This window comes from Psilocybe cubensis, chromosome 2 (genome assembly GCF_017499595.1).
Source record: "Psilocybe cubensis strain MGC-MH-2018 chromosome 2, whole genome shotgun sequence".
In the NCBI taxonomy this organism is placed as follows: Eukaryota; Fungi; Basidiomycota; class Agaricomycetes; order Agaricales; family Agrocybaceae; genus Psilocybe; species Psilocybe cubensis.
In genome coordinates, this window is record NC_063000.1 from 1010998 (window position 1) to 1029782 (window position 18785).

General features: G+C 46.9%; 7 protein-coding genes across 7 annotated transcripts; 2 read left to right on the forward strand and 5 right to left on the reverse strand.

The window, feature by feature from the left end:
• Positions 1–70: 70 nt before the first annotated feature.
• Positions 71–1168, reverse strand: JR316_0001821 (Protein rds1; the record flags this gene model as incomplete). The annotated part of the gene is made up of 4 exons (XM_047887621.1): positions 71–603; positions 672–727; positions 794–1013; positions 1072–1168. The coding sequence occupies 4 exons, from the start codon at positions 1166–1168 to the stop codon at positions 71–73; spliced, it is 906 nt and encodes a 301-aa protein (XP_047752544.1).
• Positions 1169–1716: 548 nt separating this feature from the next.
• Positions 1717–4015, reverse strand: JR316_0001822 (Lysine--tRNA ligase, cytoplasmic; the record flags this gene model as incomplete). Its single annotated transcript, XM_047887622.1, has 8 exons — positions 1717–1820; positions 1872–1951; positions 2005–2066; positions 2131–2288; positions 2352–3271; positions 3328–3596; positions 3649–3772; positions 3846–4015. The coding sequence occupies 8 exons, from the start codon at positions 4013–4015 to the stop codon at positions 1717–1719; spliced, it is 1887 nt and encodes a 628-aa protein (XP_047752545.1).
• A 382-nt stretch (positions 4016–4397) lies between these two features.
• JR316_0001823 (uncharacterized protein) lies at positions 4398–5957 on the reverse strand (the record flags this gene model as incomplete). The annotated part of the gene is made up of 7 exons (XM_047887623.1): positions 4398–4639; positions 4703–4834; positions 4888–4949; positions 4996–5057; positions 5109–5138; positions 5197–5591; positions 5654–5957. The coding sequence occupies 7 exons, from the start codon at positions 5955–5957 to the stop codon at positions 4398–4400; spliced, it is 1227 nt and encodes a 408-aa protein (XP_047752546.1).
• Positions 5958–6968: 1011 nt separating this feature from the next.
• Positions 6969–7952, forward strand: JR316_0001824 (uncharacterized protein; the record flags this gene model as incomplete). Its single annotated transcript, XM_047887624.1, has 3 exons — positions 6969–7114; positions 7167–7866; positions 7926–7952. 3 exons carry the CDS (start codon positions 6969–6971, stop codon positions 7950–7952), a joined length of 873 nt encoding a protein of 290 aa, XP_047752547.1.
• Positions 7953–8077: 125 nt separating this feature from the next.
• JR316_0001825 (uncharacterized protein) lies at positions 8078–8848 on the reverse strand (the record flags this gene model as incomplete). Its single annotated transcript, XM_047887625.1, has 1 exon — positions 8078–8848. The coding sequence occupies one exon, from the start codon at positions 8846–8848 to the stop codon at positions 8078–8080; it is 771 nt and encodes a 256-aa protein (XP_047752548.1).
• Positions 8849–9301: 453 nt separating this feature from the next.
• Positions 9302–13748, reverse strand: JR316_0001826 (SEH-associated protein 4; the record flags this gene model as incomplete). The annotated part of the gene is made up of 9 exons (XM_047887626.1): positions 9302–9456; positions 9526–9643; positions 9717–10390; positions 10450–10544; positions 10604–11075; positions 11132–11222; positions 11285–12435; positions 12490–13543; positions 13596–13748. 9 exons carry the CDS (start codon positions 13746–13748, stop codon positions 9302–9304), a joined length of 3963 nt encoding a protein of 1320 aa, XP_047752549.1.
• A 2192-nt stretch (positions 13749–15940) lies between these two features.
• Positions 15941–18685, forward strand: JR316_0001827 (Lactose permease; the record flags this gene model as incomplete). Its single annotated transcript, XM_047887627.1, has 13 exons — positions 15941–15947; positions 16006–16064; positions 16129–16152; positions 16202–16353; positions 16420–16607; positions 16837–16873; positions 16938–16988; positions 17042–17218; positions 17530–17606; positions 17662–17757; positions 18368–18402; positions 18461–18483; positions 18544–18685. The coding sequence occupies 13 exons, from the start codon at positions 15941–15943 to the stop codon at positions 18683–18685; spliced, it is 1068 nt and encodes a 355-aa protein (XP_047752550.1).
• Between the last annotated feature and the right edge of the window lie 100 nt (positions 18686–18785).

Genomic DNA, 18785 nt, shown 5'->3' on the forward strand with positions numbered 1-18785 from the left:
TGTTAAAACAAAAGTTCACAACTATCAAGCTATGATCTCAAGCGATTGGAGGACTCCGAAGACGAGGATTTCAGTTGGCCATATGCCCATGCGAGTCTCTTTCGAACTCAAGGATCGCAGGTCCAGCGAGGATGGTACTATCGTTCGCATCCGTACTGCTGTTCGTCGCAACAACATATACTTGGCCCGAAAGACCTGCTGGAACGATGACCTTCCCATCATGAACTGGGACAAATATCTTCTCCAGTCCCGTAAGGAATACAACAAATGTCGGATCAACCGAAGACCCGTTCGCCACCAAGTTTTCTATTTTGATGTCTGCATTTCCTCCAGGCTTGATATTTGACAATGTTAAATTAGGGAACGCGCGAACAGGTAGCACAGGGTTCGTTGAGGGGCACGCCGCAATTACACTGGCAGCGATGCTGTAGACCTGGTTGAAGTCCAACGGAACGTCAAAGGCGCCGCTCCAGCCTCCGAACTTGTTCACGGCAGCAGCCACCCAACTGGCGTGGCGGGCCTCGGTTGACAGGATGCTGGCTGCTACCGTCAAATAGGCTTTGTTGGTGATTGACTGGGCAGCCCCTATATACGCAGAGACGCCTACACAGCCGTGCACACTTAGCATATATCCATATATATGGACAAATGGGACATGATTTGGCACGTACCGACGCCTTCGAGCAGCTCGCTGAACGCAGCGAACGATTTAACGTCAGTGTAAGAGCTGTAATTGTGACAGTTCGGTTAAAACTCGATATATGCGCACCCATTTCAAATTAAAAATACGAACAAATTGTACGTGCATGGACTAGTCGCCAAGCTACCCAACGCTTCAGATAAAAGATTGACATGGGCTTGTTCATGAGCTGCAATCTCCTGAAAGCGCCCACGAGCGTATGCTGGAAGGCCTGCGCGCTTAAAAGCGGCTTCGTCGAACTTCGCCAGAGCGCCGCTGTAAAAGGCGTTTTCTAGGTGCTCTAGAGTGAGTGCATAGTTGAGCACGACTGAGTCTGAGGGGAATTCAGATTATCAGGATATTATGTTCATTACAGAATATGGAGTACATACCATCAATTACAGCATCACGCATAACGGGTGTGCCAATGACAAGTCGCCCAGTGATAGAGACCAGAGTTAGGGCAAAGGAAAGAAAGTCCTGGCGCATTTTGACAAAGGGAAAAAAGAGTGGAAAAGAAGGAAGATGCCCTACAGGTTTAGTGTGCTTACCCCCCTTTTATAAAAGCTCAATCGTGCAGCGAGCATTCCATCCACGCCCGGACATCTCGGCGAAAGAATATTCAAGTTGGAACAACGATCGAATCCCAGTCACTTGTTCGCTCTTGACATCAAGTCAAATGTTACAGTGTACGATTTAGGCCGTCAATCGCATGGCATGGAATTACCGAGGAAATGTAGATGCAAGATGTTGTACGTTGAACAATCCCTCTATTTGCGATTCACCAGAAATCTTGATCTTGGGTCACAAAAATTCATTAAGTACACCAACTACATCATCTCAGTCAGCAACCACAAATTTTCTTATTCATTGAAGATGAAACCACTTAACTGAAAATGAGTATCAAGATTACGACAACATTACTGAACGAATATAGAGAGCAATAGCACAAACTTCATTTTATAGCGTATAAAAATAGAACCAAATACTTTTCTTCATCTCATCCATCATTGCTCTAAGTGTTTACATCGAGACTTCTAGATCTGACCAGACTGTCCAAGGGGATGACCTCCTGTGGTGGCAGCAGGGGGCACGGTATCCTGGGGCTTCATGGCGGGGAACAGGAGTACCTCCTTGATGTCTAACGAAAGGTCAGCAAATATAGAAATTCAACGTCCGGGTTGCAACGTACTAGTAGAATCGGTCAAGAACATGACAAGACGGTCAATTCCAAGACCCCATCCACCAGTTGGTGGGAGACCGTGCTCAAGTCTGTGATTCGGGAATCAGATCTGCTCAAAGCAACACAAAACATGGCTGCTTACGCGTCAATAAAAGTCTCGTCGACGCCTTGGGCTTCATCATCACCTTGATCCTTTTGCCTAGCCTGGATTAAGAGATCATAAGTAAAAGTACTTTAGGACATTCTAAAAATAAGGTATATAACACACCTGTTCTTCGAAGCGGAGCCTTTGTTCGAAAGGATCGTTCAATTCCGTATAGGCATTGCAGAACTCCTTTCCACACATGAAGCCTTCGAAACGTTCACAAAGACCAGGTCGCGAACGATGCCACTTAGCAAGAGGAGACATAACTTGAGGGTGGCCAACTATAAAAGAAACGACATCAGAATACAAGGACGGTTATAATTTAAGCCAAAAGAACCACATACCAATGAAGGCTGGTGACACGCAAAGAGGTTCAATAAATTCTCCAACCAGCTTGTCGAGCATACGCGCGTTCGTGCGAGGTTCGCTGCAGTCCACGTTATGCTTGACACACAGCTCCCTCAAGAACTTGTTCGTTTCTTCAGTATGCAGCTGATCGCCAGGCGGGAACTTGACATTCAGCTTCTCCTCCAAAGTCGTGATCATGTCGTATCTCTTCCAGGGCCTCTTGAAATCAAGAACGACCTTCCTAGAGTCCGGCTGGTCCTTGTTGCCATCAGGGTGGTAGGTGATGGTGGTCTTTCCGCCGGTGAGCGCCTTAACCATGCCCTCGAGCATGGCCTCGGTAATCTCCATCAAATCCGTCATGTCAGCGTAAGCCATATAGAATTCGCATATGGTGAATTCGGGATTGTGGGTCAGATCGATGCCTTCGTTTCTGAATACACGTCCGATTTCATATACACGGTCGAGCCCACCGACGACCAACTCCTTGAGGTAGAGTTCGGGGGCGATACGGAGGTACAGGTCGAGGTCGAGGTCGTTGTGGTGGGTAATGAACGGCTTGGCAGTGGCTCCGCCGGCAAGCATAGACATCATAGGTGTCTCAACCTCCATGAAGCCCAGGTCATCGAGGAATCGACGCACATAGTTAAGAATGCGGCTGCGGGTGATAAAGAGGTCGCGGGTGCTGTTGTTGAGAATGAGGTCGAGGTAGCGCTTGCGGTAGCGAGTCTCCTGGTCCTTCAAGCCGAAATGGCCCGATGGCAGTTGGTGCAGGTTGGGAGCGAGAAGCTGCATGGTATGAGGGGTGATACTGAGTTCGCCCTTCTTGGTGCGAGAAGGGTTACCGGTGACACCAACAATGTCACCACGCTTGAAGTGCTCATGGGTAGCGATGAAGGACTCTGGGTCCTTCGCGTCTCTGGTGTGGTATTGCTTGAGACGCGATCGCGACTTGTAAAAATAGCTGTGACTCACTGCTGGGTAGCAAGGATCTGAACTTTGGTTCCTTCGCCGTGCAGATCGTAGAAGATGAGCTTGGGACCACTGGAACGGATGTTGTGAATACGGCCAGCAAGACTTTCGACAACGGGGAGCTTGTCTCCAGGAGCAATCTTGCCTTCTGGTCCGTATGTCTTGATGTACGAAGTTAATGACATGGTGACATGGAATTTGTGAGGATAAGGAGCAGGGTCTTGAGACTTCTTCAGCGCCTGGATTTGACGGCATCTCATCTCATAGTATTGCTGATATATGTATAAGAACTTTTTCATAATCTTAATTAACTCGATGACGCACATTAGGGTTCAGGTCGGCCTCAGCAGGGCCTGCCTCAGCAGCCTTAGGCTTAGCAGAGGCAGGAGGAGCCTTGCTTGCCTTCGCGGCTTCCTTAGCGCGTTGCTTCTCGCGACGCTTGAGCTCCCTGTATGCATTATAACAAAAGATCAACAAAACCGATACTCATCGATACGAAATCCCCAACAAAAAGGACGAACTGCTTGGAGATCATCTCGCCCGTCACCGGGTCCTTGTGGGTGCCCGCAGCGGGTGCTTCAGACGACATTTTTCGATAGAAAGAAAACTGGGAAGATGTAATCTGTTTTGCGGGTGATGGTCGTGCGATGTGAAGGTGAAGAAGAGATATCGGCCGGACAAGTCTAATCATACAGTTTTTTGCAGCATGACTCGCTCAGTCACTTTTGGAAATCGAAATCCATCGGATTTAACTCACGTGCTATCTTACCCACGGTTTGGCGAGACGCGTCCTAAGCGCGTTTAACCCCGAACAGGGGTGGCAATCATTAAATCAAGTCCCAGGAAAACTTATGGTTAAATTTGTTAACATATACTACTTGTCACCCAAAAAAGCGGAGATGTGCTCAATAATAGAGACTGTAAAAGCATTTACTTGATATCTAGATTGTCGTTTAGTTTCAGGCAAGCTAGATGATTGATACAATAACAGTGATGCAACACATAGGCTACGCAATATTGAAGCCGCATTACGAATGATTGAGTCTGAATACGAGACATTGGTTTCCAAAAGTCTAATTTCTTGGATGTGTCTGTAGTCCCCATTTCGACCCGAACATTCCATTGCTCTTTTCTTTGGTTTCGTTGACTAACTTGGCCGCGCATTCGGCGCCGGCTACAGGAAGCCGAAGAAGTTGACGATGGCCTTCTCCTAGCGGCGGGGGCGCATCACTATCGTCCAGCAAGGGGAATGGAACATAAGTGGGCAGTATGCCGGCTTGTCGAAGCACGGTGGCTTGATCCCACCATATATGCTCTAGGGATAATTGGGATATGCTCGATTAGTGATTTAGATATGAAGAGCATGGGGACACATTACCATTGTAGAGACGGTCTCCGCGGACATTAACAACGCTGATCATTGGAATAGACAGCTTTTTTCCGGTTGGAGGCACACCCGGAAGGAGCCAGTCAATAGTTTGATCGTGCGTAAGATGGCACACAAATTCATCTGGCCATCTCCTATCAAAACGGGGTTTGCTTTTTGAGATACTTTAGACACACCGATGATTCTGTCAGAGCCGACAGTGCGAGTGACAACTTCTAGAGTAGAGTCTGCGGGATTTCTGGAAAGAGTATAAGCAGGTTTGAATGTATACCGCACCGACTTACTGATGAATAAAATGATTTTGGTAGAAGTCTGTTAACGCTTTGCGACCTATCCCCCCTGTCATCTGTCTAATATTTAAGTACTGGAGCAAAGAACAAGGCGATAGAAAACTAACATTCGGTATATCATTCACGTATGGTTCAGCCTGATATCACGGTTCTGTCATCATGTATGAAACGTTACTGAAAACGGGGCATACTGACCACCATGGTACTCATTGTCTTCTCTACACTGCGCTCCCCGAACTCGTACAGCGTATGCTCGTCCCATATAGCTTCCAAGTCAAAGAAGGGGCCTCCGAGGTGCTTTCTGAGAAATGAAAGAGTACGACTGTGGGCGACGGAGGCATTCCCGGGAGTATAAGATGGAGATTGGGGAAGCACAAAGTTAGGCGAGTCTGTTGAGTACGAATATTGCGTTATGGAACCAGCAGTTGGCACATTTTTATCTCGTGGCTTGGACGAAGTTGAAGCCAGGTGTAAAAGCGCTGGAGTTTTGCAGGATGAGGATGGGAAGGATCCGTAGCCTACAAGCGCGACGACACGAGAATCCATTGATACCACATCTGATACAATAGGAATGAGAGTTGGTTCATACACTATCAAATAAAAGTATGTCGATAAATATCCAATCAGACACGGCCATACAACAAAATCTTACCAATAACAGCAAACTTGTCTTTGATATCAACTTGGCTAAGCTCAGAAAGCGCCTTGACTCCTTGGGTGAGAGCTTTCTCCACGTTCAGTCCTTCTGAGTTGACAATTCCGACTACAGCAAACCCTTCCTCTGCCCACTTCAGGATAGGCTCAGGATCGAGCGGCTTAGTTACCCCTGGTGAAAAACTGATATCTGGAAGGAAGAGCACAAGTCCTGGACCGATACCCCTTCTAGAAAGTGGAGGTTGAAGAAATACATTTGGGGCGAGTGTAACGCGGGGTGCAGATGGGAGGGGAACAGACATTGTTGATTGTAGGCAATTGTGAAGGAAGAGCCCAGTAAGACATTCACTTCAGAGCGCTCAAGTTTAGTTTAATAGCGTATCATTGTTTAAGCTCGTGTGACAGGGTCTGAGATTCGAGGCACAGTGTAACACTCGATCTGAGCACTGTTCCGGAACATGCCCTGATGTGGAAAGACCTTTTCCATTTTCGGTCAGTAACTCTCATACGACAAACATGTGCTTCTTGACATCTACGACCTGGAAGGAGGCGGAGATAGTATTGTCTATATTTTTTGTCTGATTTACTGATTTCTTAGTCTCGCTACGCTTGTTAACTCTTTAACCATTCATCTCTCCCGGAAGCATAGATACAGGGGCAATTGACATGGTGCCCAGTGGAGATAAGACTTCAAACATAATGCAACTATATTTCAATCCCAATTGTGAGTGTAGGATTACTATCAATTTACCAACGTTGAGTCCAGAAGGCGGTAGCAGATTGCAACTTTCCGAGCAGCAATGATCTCTCTAATTAGCACAACTCAAAAGTTGCACGACCCGGACGCGCCTTGCTGTATCAAATGTCACATGTTGACCGTGGGTTCTTCGCGAGGTTCCGCGCGCAATTCGCCGCGATAGGTTCGGAATACAGGTGGATACTGAGCGTCCATTGACGTACGTACCTTTTCCATAATACTGGAGAACCACCTCATCGAACAGACTCGTCACTCAGCAAACGTGTTCCCGCTACGATCTCCTCGATTAAATGCTGTTAATGGATGGAACTTGCATCATGCGCACGCAGCAGAATTCCTTCATTTATTTGATAGTGGCTGGCATAGGATCGCATCATGGCCTATGAAACGTAAGTATAACTCAAAAGTTATACGACGAACTGCCTGCAGGCGCCGTTTGACTCGGGTACTATTATCCCCGCTGGCGTTAGGATTTAATTCTGCAAAAATGTGGGTATATAAAGCGAGCTAGGAGCTGCCGACCAGCGCCATATACTAGTAGCACGACTTTGCTCCCATGGAAGAGTGCATTGAACTACTGAACAAAAAAGTCCCTCTTGTCTTGCCGTACGACTTGGAACGGGACATTTTCGAGTTGGTTGCCTTGGCCTTTCCCGGACATGCTTTCAAGCTTTGCACGCTTTCGAAATACGTGCAGGAATGGTATGTTGTCGTATGTTTCAAAGGGTTCTATAGTAATATTTGTTGTTGTCAGGATGGAGGCTATCATGTACGAGACTGTAGTCCTTGACCTTCCCTTGACCACTGTGGACCTCTTCCTACGAACATTTTACTCCCGGCCCGCCAGCTTCTTTGCAAAAACCGTCAAACGGTTGTATATCACAAGCGCCATCGACTTCCCTGAATCCCTGCGTATCATCTCTGCGTGTTCGGGGGCCATAACCATGTCCTGTTGGACGGACAGACTCGGCAGCAAGGACAACGTTATCGAACGCCTGTCCACGCAACGTGTAGAACGTCTTTCTGTCAAACTTTATTCACTTTGGGGCAATACAACTATGCCGCGTCAATTTACGAAAGCATTATTCCCCAATCTAACACACCTTGAGATCGTAAATCCCCCTTCGCAGTCATGCCTCAGTTTTCAGGTGGATTGGGAAGGACTGAGAGAGCTACCAAAATTGACACACTTGGCTCTTGGTCATCTGTTCCAAACAGTCCATCTATACACCCTTCCTTTCCTCCAGACGGTTTTCGAAGATTGCCCCAATTTACGACTCTTGCTTTTACTGTCCAGTGACAAGCAGTTCATGGCAAGCCTCGAGGAAACGGGTATAACACGCGACCCGAGAGTTGTGCTTCGCGAGCAATTCAATTCTCCAAAGTCGCTTGTAGAATATTGGGATTGCGTAAGACACGGTGGACCAGATTTCTGGACCTCTGCAGAAGAACTGGTACGCTGCATTCATATCATGTTTTGTTTCGCGCTTACCAGCAACGTGTTCGCGCCCAGGTTGCCGAAAGGACTTCAAAAAAGTGACTTCTACTTTTTGATTTCGAAGAACATCAGCTGTCAATTCATTGATTGGCATTTCAAGTCCGTGCCGAAAATAATAGAGTACCTTGGCGAATCCTTGTTATAAGTTATGGATTGATGCCGTTTATTTATACGCGTTCCATTCGTTTCGTGACTTCATCTCTCGCATGAGCCTCCCAATCGTCCCAACACAACGATAAAACAACACTATCTCTCCCTGGTCCTGCACCCCTCGTCCCATCTACAGGTCTTCCGCCTTCCTTGCCCTCCGGAAGGATCCACAACCACCGCGTGACACCCTCCTTTACGAATTGCATTTTCTCTGCAGCAGCAATACTTGCCTCATTCGCCGGACTTGCACACCAAACTACGCGACGAAAGCCCTGCCCTCCTTGTGCGGGGAGATCCAAGAAAAAGCGCAAAAGCAGCCCGATAGCGTTTGCCGACACGAACGTCCTTTGAAACTCGGGAAAAACGATGACAGGGCCGATTTCTACCGAAAGATTTTGAGGCGACGCGTGCAGCCACCCGATGAGCCCTGCAATCCTGCCGTTGGTAACATGGTTATTGGGTCCTGATGCGGGGGTTCTGGTTTTGTCAATTATAGTGAACAATGCCGTGTCGTATTGTTGGCGGATAAAGGTTTCAATAAAGGTGAGGAAGGACTCTAGGGTGGGCCATGAAATTGGCAAGAACCGTTCAATTTGGGGGTTTGAGGATATAGTCTCATATACCGATTCTGCGTGGAGAGAAGGGATGAATGGTACAAGTTGGACACGGTCCGTCTCAAGAACCTTTGGAAGATCGATATTGCAGTTGATGGAATAGGGTTTATCCTTGTTAAGAGAAAGATCAAGCTTGGGTGGGGTTGGCGGTCTATAGTTGTTCACGAACGCCATTTTTGTGTACGGATTTGACGCAGTCGGCGACAGAAAGAGTAGGACATGGTTGTTTTTATATTATTTCGTTATTTCATAAATGACTCATCGAATTATATTGGGGACCAAAGGATCAAAGTTGTACGCAAACGTGGAAGCATTTCCATTTCAAAAAAGGATACAACGCCGAATATTGCAACCATCGAACATTGCATTGGAATTGAACCCCTGTTCCATCATTCTGTGCTGAGATGTTAATATTTCCCATTACTGCCTGTTATTTACAGCAGAAATAGTGATTAAATTTTTTAGTAAGATTATATACAGGGCAAAGAAGAAAAAGAAGGAATAATAGATAACCAATAAATGACGCCCAGAATTGCGAAAGAATATATAGGGGATACAAAGTTCCTTGGCGTCTGTAAACAACCTCACAGACAACATCCGTCATAATCTGCGGGTATGATGATTGACTCAGAATTCATCGGCGCATCGGCATTCGCAATCTGCAACAGGGCAGATATCATGCGTTCTTTGACCATCTTCGCCCGTGAACCATTCCAAAATGTGTACAGCATGTCCGCCGTGACGACAAGTCTGGCAGATAACGATAGCATCGTCGAAGGTATCTGTGTGGGTAAAGAAAGATTTCAGAGATGAATCGAAGTCGCAAATTGAAAATAAAGAAAATAGCTAACCACTGTGGTGGGTATATCCGAGGTCGATCTCGCGAGCTGCATCATGCACAATTGAAAGAGTCATCAAGCAAACCGAACATCTAGGAAGCTCGCGACTGCAATTCGAACACGCAGTAGGCTGTCGGAACAAAATAAAATTTGAATCAGCAAGTCACTTAACCCACAAAACAGGTGCGCTATAAATAACTCACACGTCCTTTTAGTGACTGCACTAATCCCATGCCTGCACCTACCGCAGGTGTGCTAACCGGCTTATTGCAATAATGACACCTAATCAAGATTTGACGCGGGGCCCACTCTTCTGGTGGCATATCGCCATTCTGTATTGCATCGTGAAGAATCTGGCCTCTCTCGATGTCCAACCCAACTCTTAGATGGTGTAGCTTGAAGCCGTCTAACAGGTCTCGATACGCCTCGAGCCACTTCTCTGCTCTTTTATCCCTGAACCTTTGAGGACAAACGTATGAGCTTAGAATCGCTGCGCTTTGGACATCTCCTGTACGATCGAGGTAGGCCTGGAGAATGTTCATGCCCGTGGGTGTTAGTCCAGTGATAATGAGTGCGTCAATATCGCCGTGTAGTCGCGCATGTTCGATGGTACGTTTGAGATAAGAGGAAAGGGCCTTGTCATCGAGAAATTGAAACGCAATGGCTATACGTTCGCGAAATGGGATGACCTCCTCTTCAAGAACTTCTGTCCAGTCGCCTAAGGCGAGGTGGGTGAGCATGACGCGGAAATAGGGGTCGTGGAGTCGGATAATCAAGCGGCCATAGTGTTCGCGGAGTTCAAGGCCCCTCCCGCTCCCTGAAGATGTCAAGGGAGCAAGTGCTGCCACAGTACCGGACATCATTTGATGGGTCTCATCTATAAAGGCCATTATAGACTGGTCAACAAATAGGCAAAAGTGAAAATTTAAAACATACCATCGCTTCGCATCAACAAATCCACAGCCTTGCTATATTGCCCACTAAACACCAGCCAACAAGCTGCCCTGGAAAGCTTCCCCTCTTTCTCCCATCTGTCATGTATAAAATTTATCAACAAGTTGCCCAGAAAAATAGCATATAACCAGCGCACCGTTTGATAGCAAGATTCAGCTCCTCTTCTCTCAAACTCCACCCACACAGCTGCAGTGCTACTTGCCTTTGCACGAGCTTTGTTGTTGTTACAGGTGGCCTCCAACTGAGCTGGTCAACGCCCCTCCTCGCCGCAATGATGTTTAATGCCGTGCCCCAATTACCGTACCAGTCGTCCGCAGGCGAGCGGCTTCGTTGCGTGCTGCGTCCATGTGTATGGCTGCGATGTTGCTGCCGCGTGTATTCGGAGCTGCTTCCAGTACTGTTTGTATGGGTATGGTGGTGCCCTTGACCCTGTTGCTGCCCTGGCAAATCGAGGAGGAGGGAGCGTTGAACGTCTCGGTCATCACTAGGCTGAGGGATGTTGCTGCTACCTGTAGGTGGGATGCCCTCCCAAATTCCCAGCAGGCCATGATAAGAAAAATCGTACCCATGAAGTCGAGGGGTTGGGACACAAAGAACGTCTTGTGAATCTGGAACAGGTGCAACATCAGGGATAAAAGTGCATAAAGCGCGTAGGACGACGTACGATATATCCAAGCCCATAACTCTGATAGATGTTGGGTGGTGCCATCGGAAGGTTCATGGTCGTCCTGAGTAACAGAAATGTTATGATGTGGCTGAAAAGCATATGATTAGGTTCAATGAATAGATGAAGCCATTCCCAATGCAAACAACGCACCTGGCTAAGCCCGTACCCAGCCTTCGCCCTGCGTCTCATAATCATCGAAATATCATCCTGAACAACATGAATAATCCCCTGTTTACGTGCCTCCTTTTCTCTAGCTTTATTCGCCCGCATGTTGGTCGGCCGCTCTCTCGATATCCGCACACTATGCAGCCCCATGCTCTCCTGCTCTTTCCGCGAGCTCTGGGCCATCTCATCGGTTTGTCTACCGGCGCCGCTTCCGCGAGTTCCGATGCCATTTCCCCCCGTCTCATCGTCTATCAGCACCGTATCTCCTCGAGAAAGACTTCGCTTCGCCAACGCTCGTGGCTCGCCACGCTCTCCACTCCGATACTTCCTGATTGACGCAGGACTATATGTGCGGGTTTTGCCTGGGCGACTGGCTGCTAGACCCGTCGGGCCAGTGTGTGCTGACACAGTATGGCCGCTACTGGGGTTGGTGGTCGCCATAAAACTGGTAATGCCACCCATGACAGGAGCTGCAGTGCTCGCAAAAGTCGTTGAAGAGGAACTAGTGGTGGTCTCCGTGCTCACACCATTACCTGTTCCCGTACTTGAGTTTGACCCGACTCCAGCAAGGGATGGGGATGGAGTTAGAGCAGGGAATCCTTCTTCGTCGCCACGCCCAAATAAAGCTGGAGGGCCGCCTGAAGCATTACTTCCTGTGTGAATAGGTGCAGCCGATGCTGAAAGCGTAGGATGTGCGCCAACGCGAGACCCTTCGTGATTCACGGACCGTCCTCTCACTCTTGAACCATCTCTTGACGGATGCGACCTCGACCTTGACATCTTCCCTTTCCCCCTTTCCCTTGTCCGATCTCTCCCCACATCTCCGGTCCTATATCCAAATTCATTTATCCCTCCCGAATCTGTATTTCCTTGTGTAGCCTCAACATTGTTTATCTCTTCCTCTTTGTATCCTTCTATTACCCTCATTCCAACTCCTGCGCCGATTGCTAAATCTCCTCGTGCGCTCCAAGCAACTTGCTTGGTTGTGTCGTGAATTGCATAGAGTTCAAGGTCGCCATCTTTGTTGACGACCATCACGTTCGATGCAAGAGGGTAATGTGTCTCTCCCGAATTGGCTAGGGCGCGAGACATTGGTACAAGTGCGAATGATGAAAGAGGGCGAGGGAATGATTTTGCTTTGGATAGGAAGGTTAGTCACGCGCAATTGTGAAAAAAATCGGATATCTTACTTCGTCGAGTATCAGCGAGGACGTGCATTAACTGGCCAGGTCCAGATTGACGAGAACGATCTCTTTCCTTGAGCGATGATTGAGATTGCGTGGAGCGTTCTGATCCCCAGGCCAGATTGGCTGCCCAACTCCTCCTCGTTGCGCGACTAGAATCTCTCGAGGTCCGTGTTTCCCCATCGGACGACCCGCCAGCACCACTCGCACCGGCGCCTCCATCTAAGGCTTGCACTCTTGACTCTCTCAAATCCCAGAACCGCACATAATCGGCGTCGCGCTCCAGAGTAGCCAGACACTCCCTGCGTGTGTTGGAAAACTCGATGTTGGCGTATGCGATTCCATTCCCTGTCCTCACTCTCGCGCCATCTGCAAAAGCGTCTTTCTCTGAGAATGTGAGTAAAGGTTGTGCTAGCCGCCGTGCATCCCATACGGTGATTGCAGTGTCGCTGAAGCATGCTAGCCGATGCTGGTCGAAAGGGTCTGTCGCGATGCCGTGAACCTTTGAAGCGACGTTGACGACTGTGGCTGCTGGAGAGCGGAGGTCAAATAGACGGAGCCAGCGAAGCGATATACCGGCGAGAAGTAGATTGGAGGAATCGGGTAAAAAAGAAAGTGAGGAGACAATTTCAGTCGGTGCGTATTGCTGGATTATACGTGGATCTATCCGAGCTTGACTTTCCAGCCGTGGAAGTAAAGGCAGAGGCCGGGAGGGAAGTGGGGACATAGTGTTAAGAACTGATGACACCTCTCCTGATTGATTATGAACGGGCAAGGTTAAGGACAACGCAGAGGTGCTGATGTCCCATAAAATTAGACTGGCATCTCCGCGCACTTTATCGAGTCCAACAGCGAGATAGTTCGGGTCCACTGGATTAAACGCTAGAGCATTGCACGTCCGGGAGTTTCGTACTGGTAATGTTACTGAAGGACCACTGGATAGTACATTTTTGCGCTGTGCTTGCTTTCCCGCTTCTAAACGGATAAGGTCAACCTTTCCGGTACTCAACCCAACTGCTATCAGGTCATCAAAGGATGGGTCTGGAGACCATGCAAAACACTATAACACTTGTAAAATTAGCAAATCTTTGGGGAAAAAAAAGCGAGCAAACCTTCATAAAATGCAAATCATGTTGCGACGTAACATGCCTTATTTCCGGGTACTCTGCTGCCCATTCATACAGTGTAATCTGTGAATTCCCTCCCACTACGAACTTATCGTCATATCTGGGGTGCCAGAGAAGGCGCTTGTCTGGCTGAACCATTCTTGATCGCCAACGCTTGGCCTGCTGCCGCTACGGTGCCGGTGCAAAACCCGTCGGTGTTTGAAGAAATCCTGAGGAGGTTATTGCTCTACAACCTATCAAAATAATTTCAGAACATGTGCATTATCTCCGTTCAACGCGACGTCGGCTTGAAGTGGGCAAGAGGTGGGCAAGAGGTGGTATCAACGATGTGGTCGGTCTCCAAACCGAGCACAGACTGGAGCTCGCGTGACCGCGTGCATCGGCCCGAGATGCTGGTGACAATGTCACATTAATTCTCCCGCGATCTTTGCCAGTGAGTCGTAGACTGGTCCCAAACTGGCCAGACTTCAGTCGCTCGTCTGCGCACTGAACTGTGCCTTCATCGATTGAGTCGATGTTACATTCTTTTCTATATGGCGCTAGACCTTCTATATATCACCCACGTGTATATCTGGTTGAACACGGAACTTGTCAGACGATACTGGCAGATCCTTATATTCGAGCCGATTTGGGAACGCTGTTGGACCGCTATGTAACTGGGATCTATGTCTTTAGGGAAATGATGAAGTCCGAATGAACAGGAACAGGAGTAAGAGTTTTATTATATCGTATTGCTTTGGATACTGATCACCCGCAAATTTTCCTGGATTGAATTTCAACATAATTGGTGATTCCAAAATGGTTCTTCTCCTTCATTATAACCTTCTATTGCTTGTGTGCTCAGTTCCCTAAAATGGGATTCTCCATATCTCCACCTTCATCATTGTGGGGTAAGGTATAAATATTCGAGGGCGACTTTGATCCAATGTTAAACAAGAAATGGGACTTAGAGCGCCTTGAGGACTGGCCTATACATCGCTTCTTTGTTTTCGCGTTGTTTTCCCTCGCGGCCACACGGGGCTGCCTTCGCAAATGCATTCACTGCTTTTTATACCCTTCCTAATTCATCTGTGTTCTTCCTGCGACTGGCCTGTCATTGATTCTGCCAAGGCTACTCACCTTTTGGATGTACTCCTATCTCTGTTCAAATTCTGGAAGAAGCAGCCTTGTCGGCTTCTCTGTTTCGCAATACACACAAATTATCAAAGTAAGCGCATAGACTCGCTGAGCAGAAAGGTTTTCCACCAATTGGTGCCTTCTTGTCCTGCTGATGAATCAAACCGATATCTCAGGCCATTTCTCTGCCACTAGGAAAAATGGCCCCAAATACCGGAAATCCTATCGCTTGGGTCTGAATTTAGACCAACGATACGTCAATAGTTTTCTGATTGCCATTTTCCCCATATCTCAATTGTATGTGGAAACATGAGGACCGACTAGCCGACTTTACGAGATGGAATGGACTTCATAGTAATCAATCATCGCGGACCGTCACAACGGTCCGCTTAGAGGGAATTATACCTCCTCGTCGTGGACTACTCTTCAAAATATGCAAAGTTTGTTTATTCCCCAAAAATCAGTACAGTCTCATTAATGTTTGTCTTGCTTTTAACTTCTCACCAGACCATGGTCACGCGGCGAACTATGAAGCCGCCAACGCATATCTTTAGCTTTTTGAGTGGCACCCCGAAGCAAATATACATCTATGAAGCACACTGTCCTCATCCGAAAATACTGCTCCAGTCGAACACGGGTTCCCCAATTTATGCCAATGAAGCTATGTTCTATGTTTGGTCCCCTCAAGAACCGATTTCTGACAGAACAACTGAGTTCCGTAGTCGTTGCCAATAAGAGATCTCCCACTAATGATAACTCGAATGATTTATATATCTGGAGCAGCCGTGAAACATTGCTCCAAGCTGAACTCCCGAGGATCTCTTACCCCCCTCTTCAACTACCGCAAATCATTTACACAGAAACGTAACAATGGGAGTTGCACCTGGACCCACCTCCACGAAAGGTCCTGCTGTGGGCAGCTCGGATTACCACCAACTAGTTAAGCGAGACCGACCATGGTACAAGAACTCGAGTAAGACTTCAATTTCATACTTAGAAAGGTTTGATCCAAATGATAACGTTGTCTAAGGACTCGTCGTGTTGAATGGATTGATTTGCCTTCTGTAAGCCCCGTTCTGGAATACACTCAGAAAGTAATTATTCAACTCATTTCTCGCAGGTTGATTACCTCGTCGACGAGTGGATATGATGGTTAGTTTATCTACAAGATTTAAGTGAATGAGAATTGAAGTGCACCGAATCGATCAGGTAGTATGATTAGTATGTATATCTCGGACTGATTTCTACTTGGAATCTTGATGATTTTCCTCTTGAATAGACGGTCTACAGAGCGTGACCGAGTGGGAGAAATTTTTCAATTTCCCTGCAGGTGGGAAGGTGCGTCCAACAACAATATCCTAATATTACCCACCGTACTGATTCTTATTCATATCATCTATAGCTGGGCCTTTTCAACGCCATTCAGGTTTGGCTATATTCTCTTCTGTCGAACGCATTATTTATTCTCACCTCAGAATATCGGATCTCTCTGTGCCTATCCTTTTGCTCCATACATCGCCGATGGTTTGGGCCGTAGATCGACTATCTGGATGGGCGCAGCGATCATGGTTATTGCAACCGTTATACAGACCGCATCGCAGAACTTTGGAATGTTCATTGGAGCACGGTGCGAATCATTTGCGGGGCCCCGTTCAGCAATTATTCATACTAACTGAGAGTTTCCAATCCATAGATTTTTGATTGGATTTGGGCTTACCTTTGGTGCATCGTCCGCCCCGCTTTTGATTACGGAGATTGCGTATCCTACTCAGCGGGCACAGTTGACATCAGTGTATAACAGTCTTTGGTATGAGCCGCATCAGTCCCATCAGAGCATCACTGAATCATCATTCAACCTTCAAGGCATCTTGGAAGCATCATGTACGTCCATCTAAGCAAACCCTCCACATAATCAATAGTAACCTCATTCTCCATTGCATAGCGCTGCATGGACTGTAAGCGTGACAAGAGGTTTTTATCAGGACTATCACTGACGCCGTACCGTAATAGACCTTTGGTACATTCCGTATCTCATCGAATTGGTCATGGAGAATTCCATCGGCTCTTCAAGGACTTCCTTCCGTTATCCAGTTCTTCCTCCTGTGGCTAGTGCCCGAATCTCCTCGATGGCTAGTTGGTAGAGGAAGGTATGACAGATGTCAATTGTGTTGTTTTCAAGGTCCGGCGCTTAATCTTCCATAACTTGATTAGGGAATCTGAGGCGCTAGAGACACTTGCGTACTATCATGCCGACGGCGACAGGTAAACCAATGCATCGGCATTTGATAATTTCATTTAATCATCAAAACATCTAGAAATGATCCACTAGTGCAATGGGAATTCGAAGAAATTAAGGCTGCCCTGGCATTTGATCGCGAGGTCGCAGCAAACGTCGGCTGGTTATCACTATTTTCAACCCCAGGAAACCGTCGTCGCATGCGCATTATTGTTGCACTTGCCTTCTTCTCGCAATGGTCTGGGAATGGATTAGGGTTCGCCTTGTTTTATGATATCTGATCATTGTGCCTCGTCTGAAAACCGCCATTTTGCTTCTAGGTCATACTGTAAGCATATAAACGGTGGAAAGTGAATGATGTTGGCTGACACCGGAATCAGACCTTAACAAAGTTCTGACGGCCATCGGAAGTGAGTGAAGGTCATAATATATGACGACACAGGTACTGACCTGGTGCACCAGTTACTGACCCGAACACCCAATTGCTAATTGTTCGTGTTTACTCTGCATCTTTCATGACATTACTGATGATGAGCGCACATAGAACGGAATGTTGAGTATTTTCAGTTGTATTGTGGCCGTTTCTTCGGGATTCCTGTGTGAACGAGTTGGAAGGAGGCCGCTATTCTTGTCCTCTTGCTTGGGTATGTCACATTTTGTTGCTCCACAGTGAATCCACTGATCGCTATATTTTTGTAGGTTTACTATTAACATGGACTTTGGAGACTATATGCTTCGCGGTATATTCTGAGACTGGGGACAAGGCTGCAGGAAACGCTGTCGTGGCTATGATGTGTACGTACTTGCGTTGAACATTCAGACCATGCTTCTTACCTAAATTGTTGAACAGTCTTATTCTCTTTTGCATGTAAGGTCGTTTTTATCTTCGATTACGGATGACTAATATAATACTGCTTTATGATGTGACTACAGACAACGTATGTTTTCTGAACATATTTCAAAACTCTTATTATCTGTGCTAACATGTTCTGCTCAGCTTGCCTTCTCACCATTGATTGTTTCGTGGGTCTTTGGTCTTTTTTAACTTGTCCAACTGACTGACTAGCCATTCAAGCTATACGGTGGAGATTCTTCCATACGCCATACGTGCCAAGGGGTTCACAGTATTCAACTTTGCAATTTCTTTGTCGCTGATCTTCAATCAGTAAGCATGCTTGACACCATTGGAAAGACGACGGCCGAGTTCTGATTCCAAATATCTAGATACGTCAATCCTATTGCATTTAAAGCGTAAGACCATTCCAAAACTCTCTTAGACGCACGCTCACTTTCTTATCTTAGATTGGGATGGAAATATTTCGTCCGTTTTTCCATTTTCTTTTAAAAGATAAATATTGAAAGTACATGCAGCTTGTCTACGTATTTTGGATCGCTTTTGAGACAGCCTTCTGCTACTTTTTCGTCGTGGAAACCAAGAACGTGAGCACACTTTTTCTAAAACGCAGAATAAAACTTGAAACGTCAAATTCACGCTTAGCGGAGTCTGGAAGAGACTGCTGCGTAAGTTTACATATCCTGCGTGGCCATTCAAACTGTCTGACCTCATACCTTGTGATACAGGTTGTTCGATGGAACTGAGGCAGTATTGATGGTAACAGAAAAGGCTGCAGAGAATGCTGGCCTCAAGAAGCGGTTGGCAAATGAAGAGAGCAAGAAAGAAAGTAGTGAGAAAATCGAACAAGCAATGATTGAGCAGATCTAATCGCACATTAAACATGAAATAGTCGCATTAGCTCTTTGTTCCACGATAACAGCGTCTCTATGTATAAATTTTAAACTCCTTTGTACTATTTTTTCTTACG